General features: G+C 42.9%; 1 protein-coding gene across 2 annotated transcripts in view; it reads right to left on the bottom strand.

Moving 5' to 3' along the window:
* RAMP3 (receptor activity modifying protein 3) overlaps positions 1-22,942 on the bottom strand; it is a 349,358-nt gene that overhangs the window by 231,988 nt on the left and 94,428 nt on the right. Inside the window, exon 2 of one of the 2 annotated variants that reach the window (XM_029589476.1) lies at positions 10,041-10,070. The exons of the other annotated variant lie outside the window; for it this stretch is intronic. Coding sequence (XP_029445336.1) covers positions 10,041-10,070 — 30 coding nt within the window. The remainder of the gene's footprint in view (positions 1-10,040; positions 10,071-22,942) is intronic. 2 annotated transcript variants of the gene reach the window in all.

Below are 22,942 nucleotides of genomic sequence, written 5' to 3'. Positions count from 1 at the left end.
ACCTAAAATCCTAACTTTGGCATCCAGAATCACTTTCCTGCACCTCACTATGCCATTGGTGCCCAGAAGTACTAAGACAATTGGTTCCTTCCCAGCACTAGCTAGAATCCTATCTTTGTGACATGTGAGGGTGGGGGATTTATTTTAAAGGGTCGGGGTGGGTTTTAGGGTTGTTTTGGTGTGCCGGTTTTCCCGCCCTCCCCCGATTTACGATTTTTTGACGATAAATCGGGGGAATTGCTTTTGTATCGCGGCTCTAACGATTTCTGACGATTTAAAATATATCTGACGATTGTTTTAAATCGTCAAAAAACGATTCACATCCCTATAGGATATTGCTTTTCTTTAGCTCCTTGTTTTATGTCTTTGTGTTCCTTGCTCAGTTCCTGAGGTCCAATACTAGTCTTGTCCTGTCCAGTCCCAGTCTTGTCCTGTCATTGTTGAACCAGGCCTTGTTTCTAGTTATCATCCTGTCTTCAGTCCTAGGCCTTGTTTCCATTTATAAACCCTGTCTTCAACCCCAGGCCTTGTCTCCAGTTACAACCTCTGTCTTCAGTCTCAGCCCTTGTCTCCAGCCCATTCTGTCCCCAGTCCTGCTTGCCTCCAAGACCACCATGTCTCCTGCTCCAGGCCTTGTCTCCAGTCTCTGCATGTCTTCAGCCCTACTATCTTCACTATCAATCAAGTCTCCAGCTCCAGGCCATGCCTCAAGTATCAACTGTGTTTCCAGTTACAGGCCCACTCTTCTGTTCCAACCAAGCCCTGCTGGCCACCAGAATCGAGGCTCAACATGTGGGGGAGGTGGCTGGTCCAGGCAGAAGATCCAGTCTGGCCTTGCCCCAGAGTCTGGGCTTACTCCTGTTGGGGAAAATCCCAGACCCAGCCTGCCTGACTGTGACACTTAAGTCATTCAATTTCCCTTGGCTTGGCCTTAATTTCTCTGTATTTACTCTCAGTTGTTTTCATCACATCCTGACTGTGGTGCAGTGTCTAGGTACAGTAAATAATTACCTCCTTGCTTCTACCCGCTCACAGCTCTCTCTCTCTCTCGTTTTCCTCTTGTTAAATGCAGATAGCCCATGTTTTAAGAAGCTGACACTGAATAACCAGGAGTGGCCATAAACTGCTCTTCACTTTAAAAGATTTGAACTTCTTCACTCTAGAATGAAAAATGACTTTAAGCATCCTCAGCAAGGTGCTTTCTTATATTTGTCACTGGTTTTAATTTGTAGATATTCTTTGTTTTCCTCTCAGCGCTCAGGTTACTTCAATTACAGTTGCCATAGCAACAGCAAATGCTGTTAACTGGACCTAGTGACATGATTTTTTTTTTTTTTAGGCCTACCAGATGTATTTAACAGAAGAAAAAAATAAAACAGAATTCTAGCTGCTGTGCCAAGAATTTATCTTATTAAACAATGCATGGTGGTGACAGCCATCATTCTTACTCAGGCTGTATTATCATTAGAATATGAACTGGCTTCTGTCTAGTATTAAAAGGGAATTGGTGGGTATCCAGAGTTTTACATGCGGGCAGCTTTGAGCCCAATCATACCTCTTCACAGGACAGGCAGTGGCTGCCCATGCTGCAACCGCTTGTGCCTACACCTGATTGTGATTGTCACCTGCCAGCAGAGAGCACTGTGTATTCACATTCTTACAACACAGCGGGAGCGTGGTGACAATAACTTGTGCTGGCAAGATTAAAGTGACGCGGATCGCCCCTCTTGTGGATCTGTTTTAAGCGGCGACTGCGGAATTGGATGGAGTTCCCTCTGACTTTAGTTTGGGAGGAATGCTGCTTTGTTTAAAATGGTATCGCTCTCCCGAAGCTTTCCCATAAATTACAGATGCTTCCTTGCTGGCTGCTCCGTCGAGACGTACTTACTTTGAAGTCTTTATCGTCCAGCTTTCTATGGAGAGCTGAAGCAAGGCAACTAAGCTATGCCACGTTGATGAAAGATGGGTCTCCAGTGGGGCATTAATCTACCGGACTTTATTTAGAATGCACAATGCTGCCTGTCAGCTTTCCTTTTGCTTGGGAGAGGTTTACAAGGAGATTATACATTTTGTGACCCTAACTTAGTGGTTGCCACATTACATCCCGTTTCACCTTGGGGGAACTTTGCACTCTTCTGGCAGGCAGGTGACCTCTGAAATAATTTCTTATCCTTTCTTTTTACCCTGGACAGTGTGCATGGGAATTCTTGTGATAGCGGTGGTGGTGGGGACGGTCTCATAGAAAGTTTCCCGATCTTTGCTATTGGTGGGTAATCCTGCATTTTCTCCTGGGACGCAGCCTGGACTCTTTCAGCTTTGGCATGCATTTGGGGTTAACAAGAGTTTCTCAATGCTATTGTCCTGCTAGAGTATCTTATATTCTTTTGAGCATGAAGAGATGTCTAATACTCATTTTTATGCGCATGCGTACTTGCAAGCCAGGCATTCTACATTAGCTGTTAAACGTCAACACCCTGATGTATTTTTGCCTGCATCATTAACGAATCTACTGCTACTTTTTAGTGATAAACAGACAAAGTTGGCGTGCTGGTATCAAAAAAAAAATATGATTTGAGAAGAGTCAGGCTGCATCTCTAACCCGACTGGCAAAGCTTTGCTCTCAGAATTGCGTTGTTGCGCTTTCTGAAGAAGAATTGGCGAAATTATTTGTAAATCTTAAAAGTTATATCAGGTGATTCTAAGATTCTGCAAATGAAATTTAAAATCTTGCATAGAAGTTGTTATGATCCTCTTAAGCTTTCTTGAATGAGCCTTCCTGATTCTGATTTACCTATTGAATGCAAGTTTATGTCCCAATCTTTTGTTCTTAGGTTTTGTTTTTTATTATGTGTTAGATTGTATGACACTACTGGGATATGGTTCTTTCCTTGACTGGCAAAGTAACTTCTGTTAAATGTCCTTTCATTGGTGAAGTTTTAATAGGCATTACAGATAGGGCCACAGGCTTATCCAAGGGGTGGGGGGGGGGGGTCAAGTTTGCCCAGATTGCTCTATTGTTGGCAAAGGCAGATTTTTGAAATTCTGGATAAAAGAGGATCTACCTTCGTTACAAGTGAGGTTTACTCAAATAATTGCTCTAATACTTTTAGAAAGATTAGATGCCAAATACATACATATGTCTCTTAAAAAGGGGTATCAGAAAGCTTGGGATTTATTCTATGAAGGGTCACCTACACAGTATAAAAGTAAACAATATATAAGTAGTTTTGGAAATGGTTCACAGCTTAACATAGATGTGAATGTGGGAGTGAGTGAGAGTCCTGTCTTTGTTATATATCTTAGCTGTTAGCTATGTTAGTGTTCAAAGTCAAAAAATGATGTCTCTCAGATACAGTAGTTTGTTATAATTGTTTCTTGGTATTAAACTTATTGTTTGTGCTGAGATGCATCCTTTAAATAAAGATTTTTTTTTTTAACTGACATGGATTTCACATTCACAATGCAATTTGTCAGCTAATGCTCATATTTCTCTTCAAATTTTTCCCTACGAACATACATATATCCTCACCAACATATACACATCTGCACACACAGACACACCCAACACCTACACACATGCATATATTATCCTCACCAACGTATACACATCTGCGCACACAGACACACCCAACACCTACACACATGCATATATTATCCTCACCAACGTATACACATTTGCGCACACAGACAACACCCAACACATACACACATGCATATATTATCCTCACCAAAGTATACATATCTGCGCACACAGACAACACCCAACACCTACACACATGCATATATTATCCTCACCAAAGTATACACATCTGCGCACACAGACAACACCCAACACCTACACACATGCATATATTATCCTCACCAACGTATACACATCTGCGCACACAGACACACCCAACACATACACACATGCATATATTATCCTCACCAACGTATACACATCTGTGCACACAGACACACCCAACACATACACACATGCTTTTCTCCCCTCCCCCCTTAGGGGGTCATTTACTAAACATTTTTCCCAATAGACCCAACATGGGAAAAAGCCTTTAGTGAATGACCTCCCCCCCCAAGTATCTTGCAGGAACACTTGGCTTCTTTGCTGGCTGAGGGCTGCATGGGAGGTCTCTTCCAAAGATTGCCTTTTTCAACCTTGATCTTTGTCTTACGGTGATTACCTGTACCGAGCAGGAGTGGATGCCTGGCCGGTGTTTGTTTATCACCTTCTGATCCCCCATAGATAAGAGATTCTGTCATCGTAGTACGGGACTGCTACAAATCCAATTCTTAATGTGAACTACATTTCTAATTGTTTCATGCTGATGGTTTATCATTGCAGATTGACATCAAAAGATGCAGAAACCACAGCTGTCACCACTAGTGCCAAACATTCAAGATCCCCTCTTCTCTTAAGTGTAACAAGGAACTTAGGCCATTTTACAGATATGTGCTTTGTGGCCCCTACTTTCAATGGAATTGTGCCATAGACTATGAATGGATAAAAACCTTTTGAAAACAGCTAAACTGGGTAGAGGGAGTCATTTGAATCTTCCAGATTTTAGATCGACATGGGCACTGCTATGGAGTGAAGCAGCGAGGAAAGAAATAAGTATCCAGGTATGTAAACGTGGATTTTCTAACCGTGTTCTGGAATGCATTCCTTTAGAAGGTGCAGAGCAAAAACACAATGGGGCAGAATCAGACCTTTCACAAGGCAAACAAAGCTATGCTCCCTGGGTTTATTCACTATAAATCTGATTGGTCGGTTCAGCCTTTTCATGACCACATAGATATCATCCACAGGAACGATTTGGCCTGTATTGGAGTGGCAAAGTACAGAAGCTGCAAGGATTTGTTCACATAATGAAAAGTATATACATTGATTACTAGTCACCTGGCCATGAGCTTAACACATTATACTAAGGAATCACGTGATTTGAAACATGTGGAGCCAGTGTTAAACTGTACACACAAATATGAATGATCCTCTATGTATCCAAGGCACTTAAATAGACAACATAATGTTCTATTGATTTAATTTCAGATCTGGTAGAAAATATCCATAGTAACATAGTAAATAATGACGGAAACAGACCGATTGGCCCATCCAGTCTTCCAACTGAGATTCTATCTCTGGTTTTCTGCCACTTTGGAAAGATAAGCATACTTAAACTAACATCAGTTCCTCCTTACCCCCAAGTCTTTTACCTGATCTCTCAACCCTTTTCCTACTTCCACTCTCCACAACCTCTCCTGAGTAAGTCCAGAATCTGTTACAGTGCTGGTCACTACTGGTAGGATGGTAGGTCTTTTTTCCTTTAGCAGAAACACCTCAAAGTGCCACTGTGCCCTTGACTAAGCTGTTTTTCCTTCCAAAATCTCATGCCTGGCCTTAAACCCTGATATTCCTTATTAAAGGAATTGAACTATAAACAGCTGATTTGATTGCTCTAGATACAAAAATAAAATGGCTGCTCAGGTTGTCAAGATTGTTCAAAACACCCATGACTTCACTGAGAAAGCATATCTGCAGTCATATTCTGTTTCTATAGGATCTCTGAGGGAGGGGAAGCTGAGAATGAAGTAAGGATGAGATTAAATGGGCCTCATGGCCTTTCATGCCGTCATATTCTCTGTTTCTAAAGAATGATTTATGAAAGGGAGACTGCAGAGTTCTTGAAAGACATATCCCGTCATCATGACCAGGATTTGTTTGTGATTCCTACCAGTCCAGCTCTGCCGATAATCCCAAAGCTGGGGTGGAGTAACATCACCAAGTTGCCAGGGGTAGGCAGAGCATGAAAGCAGCTATCCTGACTGTCAGCTGCACCGTGCGTTTTAATAAATGTTTAGTTTAGTCACGAGCATCGGTCTTGATTTCTGAAACATCCTGGAATACTACAGACTGTACATCAGCATTACTGGAAACAAGTCTTTCCCCATAGACACTGTATGGGAGAAAACCCTTAGTGAATCAGGCCTCAACAAGCGCACATTTCTGGAACATGCACAAAGGTATAACCCATCTTGCTGGGCTTGGGTGGGTTGAGGAAAGGAGAAGTGGTGGAGTTGAGCTTGGGAGGAAAGGGGATAGAGAAAAAGTGGTGGGGTCTGCCTTGAGGGGAGGAAGAAAGTGGTAGTGTCTACTTTTGGGGGAGAGTAAAGAGAGTCGGGCATCTACATTGGCAGCATCTCCCTTTCTCTTTCCCTCATTCCTTCTACTTCCTGGCCTACAACATCTCCTTCTCACCCACCCATCTCTCCCTCTCACCTACCTCGGCCTATAACATTCTCCACCTCTTCTCCCCCTCACCCATCCCCTGCCCTGCAAAGGAACCCTGCACAAAAAGTACAAAGGATCACAAAAAAGAACAGGGCTTTTTTTTTCAGGGGGTACTGAGTACCTGTAACTTTTCCTCCATCTGTCTGAACTGTCCTATGGACCCCCCCCCCCAAAAAAAAGGCACTGGGTGCCACCTCCACTGCCCCTCCCTGTATTCTCTTGTGCACAGAGAAAGGGACCTGGGGAAGAAAGACAGCTGCCTGGGGCAGGGAAGTGGACTGATGCCTGACTTCTGGGGAAAGAGAGAGAGGATTCAGCCCGCCTGCTGAGAGGAGGGAGGTGAGAGACAGAGAGAACCCTGAGGGGAATAGAGAGAAAGAGCAGAGTAGTGTTTATAGTAAGGATGGGGGTGGGATTTGTTATGTTAGGGCCATCAACCTTCTTTTGTGTTGGAGCTGCTGAGCCCCTGTGATTGTTATGAGAAGGGAATATTTTGTTAAGGTCCAAAATCTCCAGACAACAAAGTTAGGGGGAAAAGTCTTTTTTTTTTTTTTTATTCAGTGATTCAAATATGTCAGCTTTAGGAATGTTAATGCGCAGCATCTCTGATATCTTTGTATTTTGTACAGTGCAGGAGGAAATGCATCCTGTTTCTATTTCTCCGGTGTTACACTGCATGCAGTTCAGTTAGGGGTAGATTTTTAAAAACGGCGCGTTCGCATACTTTTGTTCGCGCTCCAGGCGCAAACAAAAGTATGCTGGATTTTAGCAGATATGCGCGTAGCCGCGCATATCTGCTAAAATCCAGGATCGGCGCGCGCAAGGCTGCCGATTTTGGGCAGCCAGCGCGCACCGAGCCGCACAGCCTGCCTCCATTCCCTCCGAGGCCGCTCCGAAATCGGAGCGGCCTCAGAGGGAACTCTTTTTCGCCCTCCCCTCACCTTCCCCTCCCTTCCTCTACCTAACCCACCCCCCCCCCAGCCCTATCTAAACCCCCCCCTACCTTTGTCCGGGGATTTACGCCTCCCGGAGGGAGAAGTAAATCCCCGCGTGCCAGCGGGCCGCTGGCGCGCCGAGACGCAACCCGGGAGCGGTTCCGGAGGGCGTGGCCACGCCCCCAGACCGCCCCGGGCCGAAACCACGCCCCCGGGCCCGCCCCCAAAACGCCGCATCCCGCCCCCAAAATGCCGCGTCGATCTTCCCCGCCCCCTGACACGCCCCCGACAAAAAACCCCGGGACTTACGCGAGTCCCGGGGCTCTGCGCGCGCCGGCAGGCCTATGGAAAATAGGTGTGCCGGCGCGCAAGGCCCTGCTCGCGTAAATCCAGGCAGATTTACGCGAGCAGGGCTTTTAAAATCCGCCCCTTACTGTCTGCCTGTTTTTATTTATAATTTCTGCATTTGGTGAGGATCCATCCATGCTCTGTCTGTATAATCAAGGTGAGGTGCTCTGCTAATGTGTAGTTTCTGTGTAGGAATCTGTCACAGTCCAGCTTGTTCTATTTTCCCACGAGGAGATGTATTGCTGTTCCAGGGTTGGGTATAACATTTGCAATCCGTCATTTCATAGGTTCTGTAGCCAGTTGCAGAGGGCAGGGCCTTGGGTGGTGGCCCCTTCCCGTCTTACTCCCAGGGAAGGCCTCGCAAGTGAGTGCTGGCACTCCCCCCCCCCCTCGAAATGTGAGCGAAAGAAAAGATAACAAAAGAGGTAAAGCAGGGTGACAAGAGGTTCTCTAGGTATGTGCCTGCAGTGTGAAAAAGGCCTTCTTGTGGGCAGAGTTGGGAATTACTCACACACTTTAGCATTGACACCTCTATGCATGTTATTTTTCTGAGAAAGAAACCAGTAGGTGTAAATGTGCATGAACAGATATTCTAGGATATTTTTCAAAGAGAAAGTACATACATACTTTCCTTTTCAAAACTAGTGTACTGTCTGAGGGCAAAAGCACCCACAGATTTTTGCACAAATACAGGCAGATACTAAATCACCCTTAAGCGTATGCTGTTTGTAAAAATTCACTGCTGATCAACAGAAATCTACAGCAAATCCAAAGAAAATCCACACTGGTGATTTCTGCTTTCGGCAAACCAGCAACGTGTTTAACAAAATTAATAAAGGAAAATCTGACACATTTTTCCCACAGATCTGATTTTTAAAAGTAGAACTAGGCTGAAATCCAGCTGCCTTGAGTTGTAACCAAATTAGTTTCTACATTCCTATTCAGGAGATGTAGCCTGGTTCAGACTTTTTGCGAGATATGGAGCATTAAAAAGACATTTTAAACACATGCACGCACACACACACACACATCAATGAAGCCTTTGACTCTATGTGTAAAATCTCAAACCTGGACACAAATATATGTACATATCTAACCCAGGTTACTAAAAGTAGTGCCCTCCATATTGATGAATGCAAATTCTCTGTTGGCAGTAAATAGGAGTTTGTACTTTGTAGCATTAAGGCCATAATTGCTAGTTTTCCTCTGAGAATCCCAGATCTAGTTTCAGATCCGCAGACTGCTGAAGGGAAGAGACTTCCTTGCTACCAGCCTGCTGGGTTAACGCTTACAACTTTAATTCACATTTGCAGGTTCTAAGCAAGCAGGATGACAGGACAGGAGGCTACGGCAGAGAATCTGAGAACAGGGACAGAGACAGGATTGTGTACTGGAAAGCATGAACTAGAAGAACATCTGCTGGAGCCGATTCTTTTCCTTCAAGTTGCAGTTAACTACTGTTTGTTGAATCTATGAGGTCCATGTTTAAAGTCTTTTTGCAAGTAACCTTTTGAGGTACGTGCCCAAAAACTGAGCTTTCAATATTTTCCCCTGCCAACCGCATAAATATTGTGTGCACAAAATGTATCCGGACAATAAGAGGCATTAATGGAGGCATTCTGGTTGTGGGGTTACACTTTGGCCACATGTTGACTCTCTAGCTAAGGTTACAGGGTCAGAAAAATTGCAGACCTAATTTTTTCCTGATATGAACGTAACTTTATCCAAGCATATTCAGCGGGAGACTGATGCACCGTAAGTCCAACTGAATATCCAGGGAAAGTTACATGCATAACTTTCCTCGGATCAAATTGTGGCTCCCCAGCTCTCTTAATATGGACCTCTGTGAAACTCCCTGCCCTTGTCAGGAATGGCAGAATGCAATATTAACGGCATCTACACTCTCCATCTCATCACGTTGTTGAGATCTGGTTAATTTTAGACAAGGAAGGAAAGCCGTGTTGTGCTTTTCTGTTGGCTTTGATGTGTGCAAGCCTCTGTACATTCTCTCCTTAGCTGCTAATGTTGATGTGTCTCTTTCCTAAAATGTTCTCTCTCCTCACCAGACTCCTGAATGGTTTCTGCACTTTCAGAGGATAGTAGTGAGATGATTCCAGTTGGTAAACTGCGTTATTATTTTTCTTAACACACTTGAATACTCAATCAGATGTAATCTAAAGGGCACTGAGTGAGTCTTTGCATTTGATCTTTTGCCTTTATTTTCTGTGCTGACTCCTGAGACTGCCCCTGGGGTAATGTTAACTCTACAAGCTCGGCACACAGCATAAACTGTTTAAGAATCTAACTGCTAAGTTGTGGAAACTTCATTTCTGCCTCATACGAATTTTCTTTCCTTAGAAGAATCTCACAGGTCACAGCCCCTGTAACCACTGTTACACATACATTTTTGCTTATTTGCCTCACATATATTGGCTCTGAATGAAAAATTAATGTTATTTCAAATTTCTCACCTGGCTGTCCAGTTGTCATTAGGCCACTGACTGAAAAAAAAAAAAAGCAAACAAAACAAGAATTATGATTTACCACATTACAAGGCTTCATAACCAGTCAAGTCACAAAACTATAGGTATCTGCATCTGTGTATAGTGACAGCGTAGTGATTTCCTGTTCAGTGTGAGCTATAGCATTATTGCCATTGGCTGGCATAACAATAAAGAAATACCAGAGGTAAACAATGTCTTCCATTGCAGTTTTTAACAATTTAAATTCAAAGGTGGACCAGGCTACAGTAGGGATGAGACATTTAATCTTGCTGCTTGCAGCAGTATGGTGCAGCTACTCCCTGTTAGAATTCTCATGCAAGGGGATATGACTGAAGGATTGTGACTGATTGACACTCGGCATTCTGCTTCTTCTTTGCATGGACCACCAACTCATAGATGAGACCCTCTAAGTAAACAAAACGTTCATCACAGTTCTAAAACAGTTTTTCACAAATAAAATATTGGTAGTTTTTGTTTAATAAAAAAATTCCCCAGACACAGGGTAGGGGGGGGGGGGTTTGAGGGGGAGGGGGTTATAAAAGTAATAATGATATCCTGGATCAGGCATTTCCTGTATTTAATAGGGATGCAGGTCAAAAAATGTGTTGTGTTGTTTGGGGGTTGATTTTCATTGTCGTTAATGTTTTCCTATTTTTCTTTTCTTTTTTTTTTTTTTGGTGCGCTTTGGAAATAGTGCACATGGTTTCCGAATAGAGTGGATACTAAAAATGACAGAAGACAAGCACAAAGTTTTGTGTTTATTTCCATTATTTCATTTTGAAAATGACAAGAAACAAATGCACATCCCTAGTATTTAATGCCCTGGCAAACGAGGGCTCTCAGATTTGCAACGGATCTTCCACTCAACACCGGGGCCTTAAACTGTCAGAAAATACCCATCTACCAGTCACTATATTGTATTATTGTATAATTCTACACTTTACTGTTATGTATTTTGCCATTTATTATTTGAAATCAAGCAAGCTGATTGCCTGATCTTTAATTTGGAGCAATTTAATTATACACTGCTTCTGCAAAACTTCTCCCCTTTAACATTAGAGTTTTACCATCAAAACTTCCATCTATGGATAGAAATGGTACTTTAACAGCACAAAGCCATTGCATAATAGCCATATTGTTTTTAGGTAACTTAAGACACCCAACCTTTGTTGGTCTTGTAGATTTCACCAGACCAGAGCTTTGTATTTGTTAGGTTCCATATTAGGAGCTACCACCCAAGAAAGAGATCTAGGTGTCATAGTAGATAATACATTGAAATCGTCAGCTCAGTGTGCTGCAGCAGTCAAAAAAGCAAATAAAATGTTAGGAATTATTAGGAAGGGAATGGTTAATAAAACGGAAAATGTCATAATGCCTCTATATCGCTCCATGGTGAGACCACACCTTGAATACTGTGTACAATTCTGGTCGCCGTATCTCAAAAAAGATATAGTTGCAATGGAGAAGGTACAGAGAAGGGCAACCAAAATGATAAAGGGGATGGAACAGCTCCCCTATGAGGAAAGGCTGAAGAGGTTAGGGCTGTTCAGCTTGGAGAAGAGACGGCTGAGGGGGGATATCATAGAGGTCTTTAAGATCATGAGAGGTCTTGAACGAGTAGATGTGACTCGGTTATTTACACTTTCGAATAATAGAAGGACTAGGGGGCATTCCATGAAGTTAGCAAGTAGCACATTTAAGACTAATCGGAGAAAATTCTTTTTCACTCAACGCACAATAAATCTCTGGAATTTGTTGCCAGAGGATGTGGTTAGTGCAGTTAGTGTAGCTGGGTTCAAAAAAGGTTTGGATAAGTTCTTGGAAGAGAAGTCCATTAACTGCTATTAATCAAGTTTACTTAGGGAATAGTCACTGCTATTAATTGCATCAGTAGCATGGGATCTTCTAGGTGTTTGGGTAATTGCCAGGTTCTTGTGGCCTGGTTTGGCCTCTGTTGGAAACAGGATGCTGGGCTTGATGGACCCTTGGTCTGACCCAGCATGGCAATTTCTTATGTTCTTATGTTCTTATGCCTTATTGGCTCATAAAAGCCTGAGATATTTCTACTGAATCAAATGAAAACAATTCTAGGTGAAATTTTTTTACACCATTGATTCAACTAAGCACTCTGAATAACCATCTTCCAAGACGCCATTAACAAAATTCATTTTATTCATAGATGAATCAACTCTGTATCAGAGAGACAAGATCATATGTCTGACATTCAAGCTAACATGGTTCCTCTTGTGGTTGAACTTCCTCATAAAAACGATACAGTACTTTTTGGATTGCCTATGGGTGACTACTGTGTGGCTTCTGCCTCACCTTTGCTCAGCAAATTATTTTAAAGCTCTTATCAATGTACTTGGTGGCTGCACACAGAAATGGGAACAGAAAGCTCTTTCTGACAGTTCTGTCTACTGAGAGCAGAGTAGACTGTATCTAATGAAGTCTACTGATCATCTGATCAGAAAAAGTGATCAACATAGGCACTCAAAAAAAAAAAAAAGAAAAAAAAGCAAATACATTTCCTAATGTTATACTTAGGAAAAAACCCAAATATTTAGTTCCCAAACCATAACCACAGAACATAGAGAAAGACATGGTTTAATGGAACACAGCCAGCATGGATTTACCCGAGGGAAGTCTTGCCTCACAAATCTACATTTCTTTGAAGGGGTTAACCAACATGTGGATAAAGGTAAACCAGTAGATATATTGTATTTGGATTTTCAGAAAACGTTTGACAAAGCCCCTCATGAGAGGCTTCTAAGAAACCTAAAAATTCATGGGATAGGAGGTGATATTCTTTCCGGTATTACAAACTGATTAAAAGACAGGAAACAGAGTAGGATTAAACGGTCAGTTTTCACAGTGGAAAAAGAAAAACAGTGAAGTGCCTCAGAGATCTATACTGGGACCGGTGCTTTTCAATATATTTATAAATGATCTGGAATGGGATACGACAAGTGAGGTAATCAAATCTGCAGATGACACAAAATTATTCATAGTAGTTAAATCATATGCAGAATGTGATAAATTGCAGGAGGACCTTGCGAGACTGGAAGATTAGGCATCCAAATGGTAGATGAAATTTAATGTGAACAAGTGTTAGGTGATACATATAGAGAAAAATAGCCCATGCTATAGTTACACAATATTAGATTCTATCTTAGGAGTTATCACCCAGGAAAGAGATCTAGGCATCGTAGTAGATTTAAATCGTCGGCTCAGTGTGCTGCAGCAGTCAAAAAATCAAACAAAATGTTAGAAATTATTAGGATGGGAATGGTGAATAAAATGGAAAATGACATAATGCCTCTGTATCACTCCATGGTGAGACCGCACCTTGAATTCTGTGTACAATTCTGGTTATTGCATCTCAAAAAAGATATAGTTGCCCTGGAGAAGGTACAGAGAAGGGCAACCAAAATGATAAAAGGGATAGAACAGCTCCCCTATGAGGAAAGATTAAAGAGGTTAGGGCTGTTCAGCTTGGAGAAGACACAGTTGAGGGGAAATATGATAGAGGTCTATAAAATCATGAAAGGACTAGAATGGGTAAATGTGAATCAGTTATTTAGTCTTTCATATAATAGAAGGTCTAGGGGGCACTCCATGAAGTTAGCAAGTAGCACATTTAAAACTAATCAGAGAAAATTCTTTTTCCTCAGTGCACATTTAAATTCTGGAATTCACTGATGGAGGATGTGATTAGGGCAGTTATTGTAGCTGGGTTTATAAAAGGTTTGGATAAGTCCTTGGAAAAGTCCATAAACTGCTATTAATCATCTTGACTTAGGAAATAGCCACTGCTATTACAGGCATTAGTGGCATGGGATCTATTCAGTATTTGGGTACTTGCCAGGTACTTGTAATCTGGTTTGGCCACTGTTGGAAACAGGATGCTAGGCTGAATGGGCACTTAGTCTGACCCAGCACGGCAACTTCTTATGTTCTCAACCTTCATTAGGGTATGTCACTTTATCTTGTAAGACTAATATGCTTTAATACATTGATTTAATTTTTTTTGGGGGGGGGACAGAGAGGAAATGCCTGATTGTAATGCTTTTTTCCCACTGTGATTGGTGAGGTTGCTCCTACTTTCAACTGATGTGTCTGCTCTGCACTTGATTGATTGCGTGCTTGCACAATCCCTGGTCGCTCTGGTTTGTTGTGTGGCTGCTAATTATCGGGTGGCATCAGCTGCTGGAGGAACACATTCTGAAGCCAGCAACCTGATTTCTACGGGCTATCACCAAGTATTTGAAAAAGAAAAGATCTGAAATGCAGTATGCAACATGGACATACAGTATATAGACATATCAGTTTACAGATATCAGCACATGGAGGGTTTAGTTTCTTAGCTGTCACCCTGTTCATTGATAAGCTGGCCAGCAGGAGCCACGACTTTAGTGGCAACATCCTTCCTCCTGCCTTTCTGTCCTCCTCAGGCCTTAAGGATATAGGATCTGAAGCCAGGTTCGCTGTGCCACACTGCTTTTTTATTTTATTTTTATTTTTTTTTTTTGCAGTATCAAATCAGTTGTATATGTTTTTCAGCTTTGCATGAGCCACAGTACTCCTGAGTAGTGAGGTCAAAACATTAAGAACTGGGATGGGCGGAGGATGGGATTTGTACCCTTAAAGGTGAATCTTCAAGATGTCACACATGTGAAAATTAGCACATATGTGCATAAGCAGCCACTACTTGCGTATTCTGCATTTTGTATAAGTCCAAACTGCACACGTATTTCCATTGCCAGGCGCAGATATACACATGTAGAAAAGGGGCGGGGGTGGCGGCATTGAGGACTTGTCTTCAAGGGGGCTGGGGGGATGGAGGGTTGAGGTCCTGCCTTCAGGGAGGGTGGGGGGGGCTTATGGGTATTGGAGGCAGGGGCCACATTTTATTGTGTACTTTGGGGAGGGGGAAGAGGGGGCCCGGGCCATCGCCACACGGTTCTTTTGTAAAATTATATACATTTTGGGAGTGCGGGGGCCACCTCGACTGACTGCCCCAGGTTGAGACAGGGGTCAGCGCTGGGGTCCCGGGCCTTCCGCTGCACATCTAACACATTTCAAATAGGTATAGATATTTTATCGCAGCTGACCACCTGCTCGGTCGGCCGTGATCAAATATTAACCTAAAATTGACTAGTAATGATCTTGTTTGCATGCATTTGCATTGTTCATGCATGCAAATCACATGTAAAGAAGGTCAGTGTAATAGGACAGCGTATCTGGGCGGGGAGATGCAAAATATCACGTGCATTGTGCGATATAACGTGCGCTAGAGCTCTAACGTGGCTTGATGAATCACCCGTTAAGTTTGTGCTTGAGGCAATGCAGGGTGGAGTGACTTGCCCAAAGTCATAAGGAGCGGCAGCGGGATCTGATGTGTTCCACTTCTTTACACAGCAAGAAAGTTTACCCCCCAAAACTAGGCAGACATGAAACACAAGGCCGCAAGCTGCTAGTACACATAGACCACTAGGAAGTCTCATTTCCCAGTCGCTTATCACCAGAGGCCCGCTTGTATCCACTGGTTGAAATCTTATTCCCACCTGAGTGACAAATCACTTCTCTAATTAAATGCATGGCTTTGATTATACAGCGGTAAAGCAGCATGCTAGGTACATTTTGCTGGTAATTCAGCTGTCAAAAGCCCCATTCCTTTTGCTTTAAATTTCCATGTATTTTCTGAGGAGATATTAAAATTTGGAAAGCTGCTTTTGTTTAGCAGTGCCTGCCGTTGTGAAGCTAAGTAAATCCCAGAACCCTGCTATGCTAACCCTCAGCAGGACCTCATGTAGGGATCCCCGTGATAAGGACCTAGCAGATGGAAACCAGCCTCAGGGAAGGCAGTTTTGTTGTTTTTTTTAAATATGGGGGCATTGCAAAAAGGGATATACCTTTTGTGTCCAAAAAGTATGAAAGAAATAGCATGCACTAGAAATAAAAGTTGATATTTTGTAGAATCTGCTACATTAAGGTGGAACAACAATCAAATTCATGGACAATAGCCGTGTTCAGGGTTGAAAAGCCCACTTGCCTGGGCTGAGGGAATTTTGGGTTTTTGGTGGGCATGGCAGCGGCATCTTCGGTCCCAACAGGGCCCCAGCAGGAGGACGCCATGTCCTTAGACCGCATATATGGAGCCAAGAAGACAGAAAAGCAGGCAATATATAATAGGTGCAGGGGGAAAGAAGGATGAGTGAAGAGGAGAATGAGTGGATAATAGGGTGAGGGAGAAGAACGAGGGGCTGGTAACTGGAGGATTAGAGGGAGACAACTGCAGCTGGGTGAGCTGGAAAGTGGAAGGCTGCATGCCAGCGGGATGGGGAATATGCGCTTGCCAGAGAAGAAATGCATTCTCTGTGTACTCCCATCACCCCGCTGCCACAATCAAATTACCGGGGGGAAGGGGGTGATGGGAGTGCAGTGCAAAGATGCAGGTGAACCCAGCACACAAGATCCTTAAAATATGTGCCTGTGCAGAATATAAACTGAAATGTGGCAAGCGCTGGAACATGGACAGAGAGGTAAACCAAAGGAAGGCCCAGCCTGGAGAATGTGCATTCTATGGTGACTGTTGCAGCCCATCGCAGTCCATACCACAGGCTCTCCCAGAGGAGCCATTAAAGAAAGAAACTAGCTTTAAGAGGAAGAGCGGAGATATAAAGACAAACCGGGGTGGGGGGAGGGGAGGAAACGGTGTTTAAGAGAACAAGACCTAGTCTTAACCAATTCTCACTATAGTCTTCCCCTGGGAAATGCTCATAATAGTAATTCAGAGCAACACTGCTTTCCGGATATGCGTCCTTTAAAAAAAAAAAAAAAGGAAGTGTTGCAAAGAAAAATAAAATGTTTTCCTTACCAAAATAAATTTGTAGCTGTACATTTTATTTATATGGACTTGTTCCACTTTTTTATGGCAGTATTCAAGTGGAATGTCCAGAACCTTCTGCTGTGTTATTTTTATTAGCATTCATATTTTGGGAACAACCAAGAAAGCTAAAGTGTTTTTCTCTTGTGAATTTTACAACACGGACATTTCATCATCAGCCACACCTGGCAATTTCAGAATCTTGGAAATCCAGATGTGCATGGCTTTTCAAACACTTGGGGGTTTCTGGGATTTTAATATTGATGCATTCCCGATATGACTCCTGTTTGGTTTAATTGTAGCCCCTGAGGCAGCAGCTAACAAGCTGCGAAACTTGGCCTGAGTCGGGCATCTTCTGAACACATCTCTATTTTAATAAATATTGGAATAAGACTGAGGCATCTATTTTGTTTTTTGTTTCCTGACGGCTATCATAGATCGCCTACCTCTTTGTTTTCTTAAAATTAGAATGCGGGCAGAATAAGTTTCACTGATAAAAACGAGTAAGGTAACTTGTAGGGATGTCGCTTTTATTGACATTTCCTATTTTGTTTTTGGAAACCCAACCAAGAGAAAAAGGAATTACATTCTGTGTTTTCTTTCTTTCATTTTGCTAATAGCAGGCTCTGACCTCAAAATTCTGGCCTTAAATTCCCCGGGCTTCCCATCCATTACCTCCCACTGCCTCTTCTCCTCCCGCCCCCCCCCTAAAAATTACTCAAATCCAGGGATCCAAATGGGGCAGGAGCCATGCCCAGTCACCGTTCTCTACTCCAAATGGACACTAAATCATATCACAAATATTGCTGATGTTTTCATGTCGTTCTAAAAGGACAGCGCGTCCCTAGCACAGGGTTTCCCAACTCTCTACTGGAGGCACACAGCCAATCAGGTTTTCAGGATATCCATCATGAATATGTATGAGATCAATTTGCATTCACTGGAGGCCCATTGTATGCAAATCTATTTATTGCATATTCATGATGGATATCCTGAGAGCCAGATCAGCTCTGTGTGCCTCCAGGAGAGGGCTTGGAAACACTGTCCTATCATACTGTAATGCAGGGGCACCTGCAGATGCAGCCTTCCAACAAGTTCATTCGTAGCTGAGCTGGAGTAGTCATGGCATTTCTAAATCAACCATTATGATACTGGAAAAAAAAATGCCTGTTTCAAACATATCTAAAAAAGATGCAATATTACAACACAGGGCGGGTAATTTTCAAAAGCATTTCTGTGGGTAAAACAGTGTTTATAAAAGTGCCAACCCAATATGCAGTTAAACTTACATGCGTACTTTATGTCTTATTTATGCAAAGGTTTATCCGAACTGAGCTGAGGCATTTCCGGGGGCGGAGTTGGGGAGAGTTTTGCACTTAAAGGCTTACTTTTGGACTTTTAAACAATATGGGGTGAATTTTCAAAGAAGTTAAGTACGTAAAATCAGCATTTACTCGCGTACATGCTATTTTATAAACATCAAAAATGCACACATGTTTTCACGTTACGTGCACATTTACCTATGCAAAAAAGGGATGGTCCAGGGACATTCTGGGGTGGGCTAAGCGTTACATAGGTAAGTTTCTGTTTTATAAGAGACTTAAGCGAGTACCTCATCCAATTTTTACACCTGCTAATTATCTAGCACAATTGATATCAAACTCGTCTGTTGTCTGCTATTGATTGGGTGGGAGGTCCGGGTGAAGAGCTAGGAGGGTCTTGATGTTCTGGAGAAGGACTGGGTGAACTGGTGGAGGTATCGGCAAACTGGTGATTTCAATTACGCAAGCGGGTTTTCAAATATACCGACTTCTGCCTGTAAATCTGGGTGTTACACAAGCTAGTTATGTATTTTTTTCACGCATAAAATATAGGTGCGTATATTTATGAAATAGGTAGGAATATGTTTATGAAATGCACTGCAGGTATTCGCACATAACTAGACATGCCTGCTTATGTTAGGGGGGGGTAGACATGGGCAGATTTTATAATCTGCGCGTACCTGATAAGCACAGATTCTAAACTACTATAGTAGATCTCAGCACACAATTTAGCAGGTCTAATTGTGAGTGGGTAGATTTGGTGGGATAATTTTCAAAGTGGACTTATCCGTGTAAGTCTACTTTGAAAATTGATGTAATTTATACGTACGTGTATTTGCCGGCTGAGTTATGCACAATGGGCCTGATTTTAAGTGCCATTTGCACACTAAAAATTGGGTTTTGCATGGGTAAATGCACTTTACTCGAGTAAATGGCTTTTGAAAATTGCTACGATAGTATGTTACATTTACAAGTATAACTCCTTTTAAAAATACCTCCATTGTTATTAGATTATCCCCTAAAGCAGGGATCCCCAATTTCTGTTCTCAGGGGTTGCAATCCAGTCAGATATTTCACAATGAATATGCATGAGATCTATTTGCATGTGCTGCATCCACTGTATGCAAATAGATCTCATGCATATTCACTGTGGAATTCCCAAAAACCCGACTGGGTTGCAGCCCTTGGGGACCGAGTTTAGAGACCCTGCCTGAAAGGGTCAATTTTCAATCAGGCACCTAGCAACTTTGCAACCCATACATTACAAACTGGACACAAATTGTGTTTGAAGATTGGGTTGTTGGGCTGATAAAATGTATGGGCCTGATTTTCAAAAGCAGTTACACGCATAAAACTGGGTTTTACACGTGTAACTGCACTTTACTGGTGTAAGTAGGCTTTTGAAAATTGCTTCAATAGTATGTTACATTTAGGAGCATAACTCCTTGGAAAATTACCTTTTATGTGCGTACTATAAATTCATGTCAAATGATGGCCTAAAGTTTGCATTGGCAATGCATGTATATTTTGAAACTTTAATATCTAAGCATAGTTTTCTCCCACAGCCAATTTCTTGCTACCCTAAATATTTTTGTCTAGAGATGCCGCTGGCAGGAATAGAGATCAAGGGACCAGAGAGAAAGGCAGGAGAAGAGAGATGTGCATCATTTCTCCCCTCCTCCCCTCCTCTCCCCATGTTCTCCGAGGGAAAACCAATTGATTTCCTGAGCAGATCTAGGGAGAGTCTGAATTTCCCATTAAAATGAAATCTGCCTGATTCGAGTTTGTCAGCACTGGCCCCATTCAGCCTGCCCAGTTATCCCAGCCCACACTGCGAGTATTATACCCCACGCTACCCAGAAGTCAATGTTTAAATCTTCGTCCTTTTTTGTACTCTACCGTCTTGCCCAGATGAGCTTACAAAAACCCTATTTAGTTCACACCCGTAAGAATATAAGAAGTGCCAATCTGGGTCAGACCAAGAGCCCATCAAGCCCAGCATCCTGTCAAAGAGTGCTGGCACTTCTGGCCATTTGGAAGTGCTCAGCAGATCCTGATAAGGAAATGCATTTCATGTTGTTCTTTCTGAGATGATCCCCGATGATCCCTGAGTTTACCTGGCTAATAGTTACTAATGGACCTGTCTTTCAGAAATTTGTCCAAACCTTTTTTCTTTTTTATATATATATTTATACATTGTTAAAATTTATGTCAAGACTAAAATTTATAGAGTGGAAAAAAGTGCACATAGAGCCAGAGAAAACTGAATGAAAAGCAAATCAATAAAGAAAAAAAAAATCATATATTAATTCTTTTGACAGTCCACTTAAATGAGACCATAGATACAGGGAGCTAAGTCACAAACCAAAATGAAAATGAAAAATGCTGTATTATATTTTAAGAAAATAAATGACAAGCGTAGCAGAGCCAAGAATATATATATATTTAAAAAAAAAAAAACTAGCATATTCCAAGTAGACACTGGATTCCAAAAGTTAATCTTATCAAGCTGACTTTTCTTTCAAAAACATTCAAAAGTTGCTCAGTAGAAAAAAATATAGCAGACACTCTAAGTCACAATAATATTTGCAAGGAACCTCTTGTTCCAATCTTTGAAATGTGTTTGATGAAACTGATATTTGTACTGTCAAATTGCAAACGTGTAACCAGTCATATAACAAATCTCTTTAAAAATCCTCCAGTTTATTCTCTTAGGCCCTGATATAATAAGGTGCATGCACAGTTTTACCCACATCTGTGTGCAAAGGTTTGGTGCAGACTTTCCTCCTGATGCAGCGAGGAGTTTTTTGCGCACAGAAACCTGTGTAAAACTAAAGCTACGTCCCTCCATTTAAATCCCCTGCTAATGAAGGCACTCGCTATCACTCCCGATGCAGAGAGCTGTGTAGGCTTTATATCCTGGCTCCCTAACGCTGGAAATGAAATTCCTGTTCAGACCTGGAGTAAAGTTACTCAGGCTAATGTTAGCCTATGGGACCGAATTCATGGTGCAGGGGTCCTGAATTCAGAATTTCTGTGCATAAAACAATTTAAGGTGGATTTTAAAAGCCCAGTGCACGCATTCATTAGGGGATGCGCAAAGGAGTCGGGTTCGTGCGCGCCGACCGTATTGTAAAAAGCGCCCATGTAGGTGTGCAAATGCCGCCGCTCGCACGTCTCCACTGCCCCCAAAAAGGGGGCGGGGCGTGGACGTTTCAGGGATGGCCGAGAGATGTGCGCGGAAATGCTTACGCTCCCCGGCGCACGCTGAGGCTCCCTGCTACGTAACCTCACTCCTGCTACGGAGGATGGGTAACTTATAAAATAAAAGGAGCAAACCATTCCCGAGGGGTTTAAAAGGGTCTGGGGTAACTGGGGGGGGGGGGGGGGGGGGGGAGAGTGTAGGCTATCAAACCAGGTGGGGTTGGAGGACCTAACTGTTAACTGGGAGAACTGGTGGATGAACTGGTACGCGCAAGTTATAAAATAGCCGCGTCTCTGGGCATGGGCTGGCACATGCGGGCAAGTGTGCACCCGTGCGCCCGTATGAAAGTTTCTGTCCCTGTGCATAAATCAAGTTTTCTGCACATGGTAACCCAACCACCAGGTGCGGACTGCACACCGATGGGGGCCAGAAAAGAAATGATGATCTCTTTCGGGCTGGAACCACCCCCCGACCAGCTCTTTCACAGGCTCTGTTTCCCCCAGGGTTGGGATCCTTGGTTGGAGGGGGGGGAGAAAACGACTTATCTTTCAGGGCCTGGGGTGACAGGGCTGGCTTTTACAACTCTTTTCTCTGGGAGAATTTGTTTGTTTGTTTGTTTCCTACACTGTGTGTGCTGTGAGTGTCATAAAATACACTGGAGCCACAGATTGTGTGTCCAAAAATAAAATGCTTTACTGGAGATAAAGCGGATGAAATATGGCTCAATTAAATCAGTCCTCAGCACCGCAGGAACTGTTTCAGTTATTCTGTTTCATCTCTATCTGGGCATGGGCCTTTCTGCACCAGTGCAGGGGAATCTCTCACCCTCCAGGTCTTGGATAAGCGAGGTTCCCAAGTGGGCAGGACATCCTGAGTTGGCAGGAAAACCCTTCCAAAACTGGCAAAAAAGGGTACAACTTTCTAATGCACAGAGAGTCCAAAATCCTCTCTCCCCCAGGCGTGAAGAATCCAATTGTGTGTCCTCAAGGCTCTCAAATAGTTCTTACTCTCAGACAGGTGATGTTTCTTGTCTCATTCTCTTTCAGTTGAATCCCTGGTGAGAGGGGTCCTCTCTGGAACCTGCAGTTCTCAGGGTTCCTCTTCAGCAGAAATCTTCCTCCTGATTCTTCTAACCAAAAAGTTCCTTTTCCCCCAAAAAGAAGCTAACACCGGAATTGCACCACACCACCTTCTTCATGGAGGGTGCAGAGGGGCAGGTCTTCCCTAATCTGGGCAGCCCCAAACACAGGCCTGAATCCAGGTGATACCCAGGGTCTCACAAGGCTCCTACCACGAAAAATGTAAAAATCCTAAAACAACCCAGAGGAAGGCCCCAGCCAGGCAGCCAGATAGTGGACTAGTAGGAAACATTTCCCAACCTTCCTTAGGATCCCCAGGCAGGATTTAATACCTGTTTGGACGCGCGTTTTCCTTCAAGTAGGCCTGAAAACCA

Source organism: Rhinatrema bivittatum, chromosome 2 (genome assembly GCF_901001135.1).
Source record: "Rhinatrema bivittatum chromosome 2, aRhiBiv1.1, whole genome shotgun sequence".
NCBI lineage: Eukaryota > Metazoa > Chordata > Amphibia > Gymnophiona > Rhinatrematidae > Rhinatrema > Rhinatrema bivittatum.
Note: the sequence above shows the minus strand (reverse complement) of the source record. Positions and strands in the feature narration are given on the sequence as shown.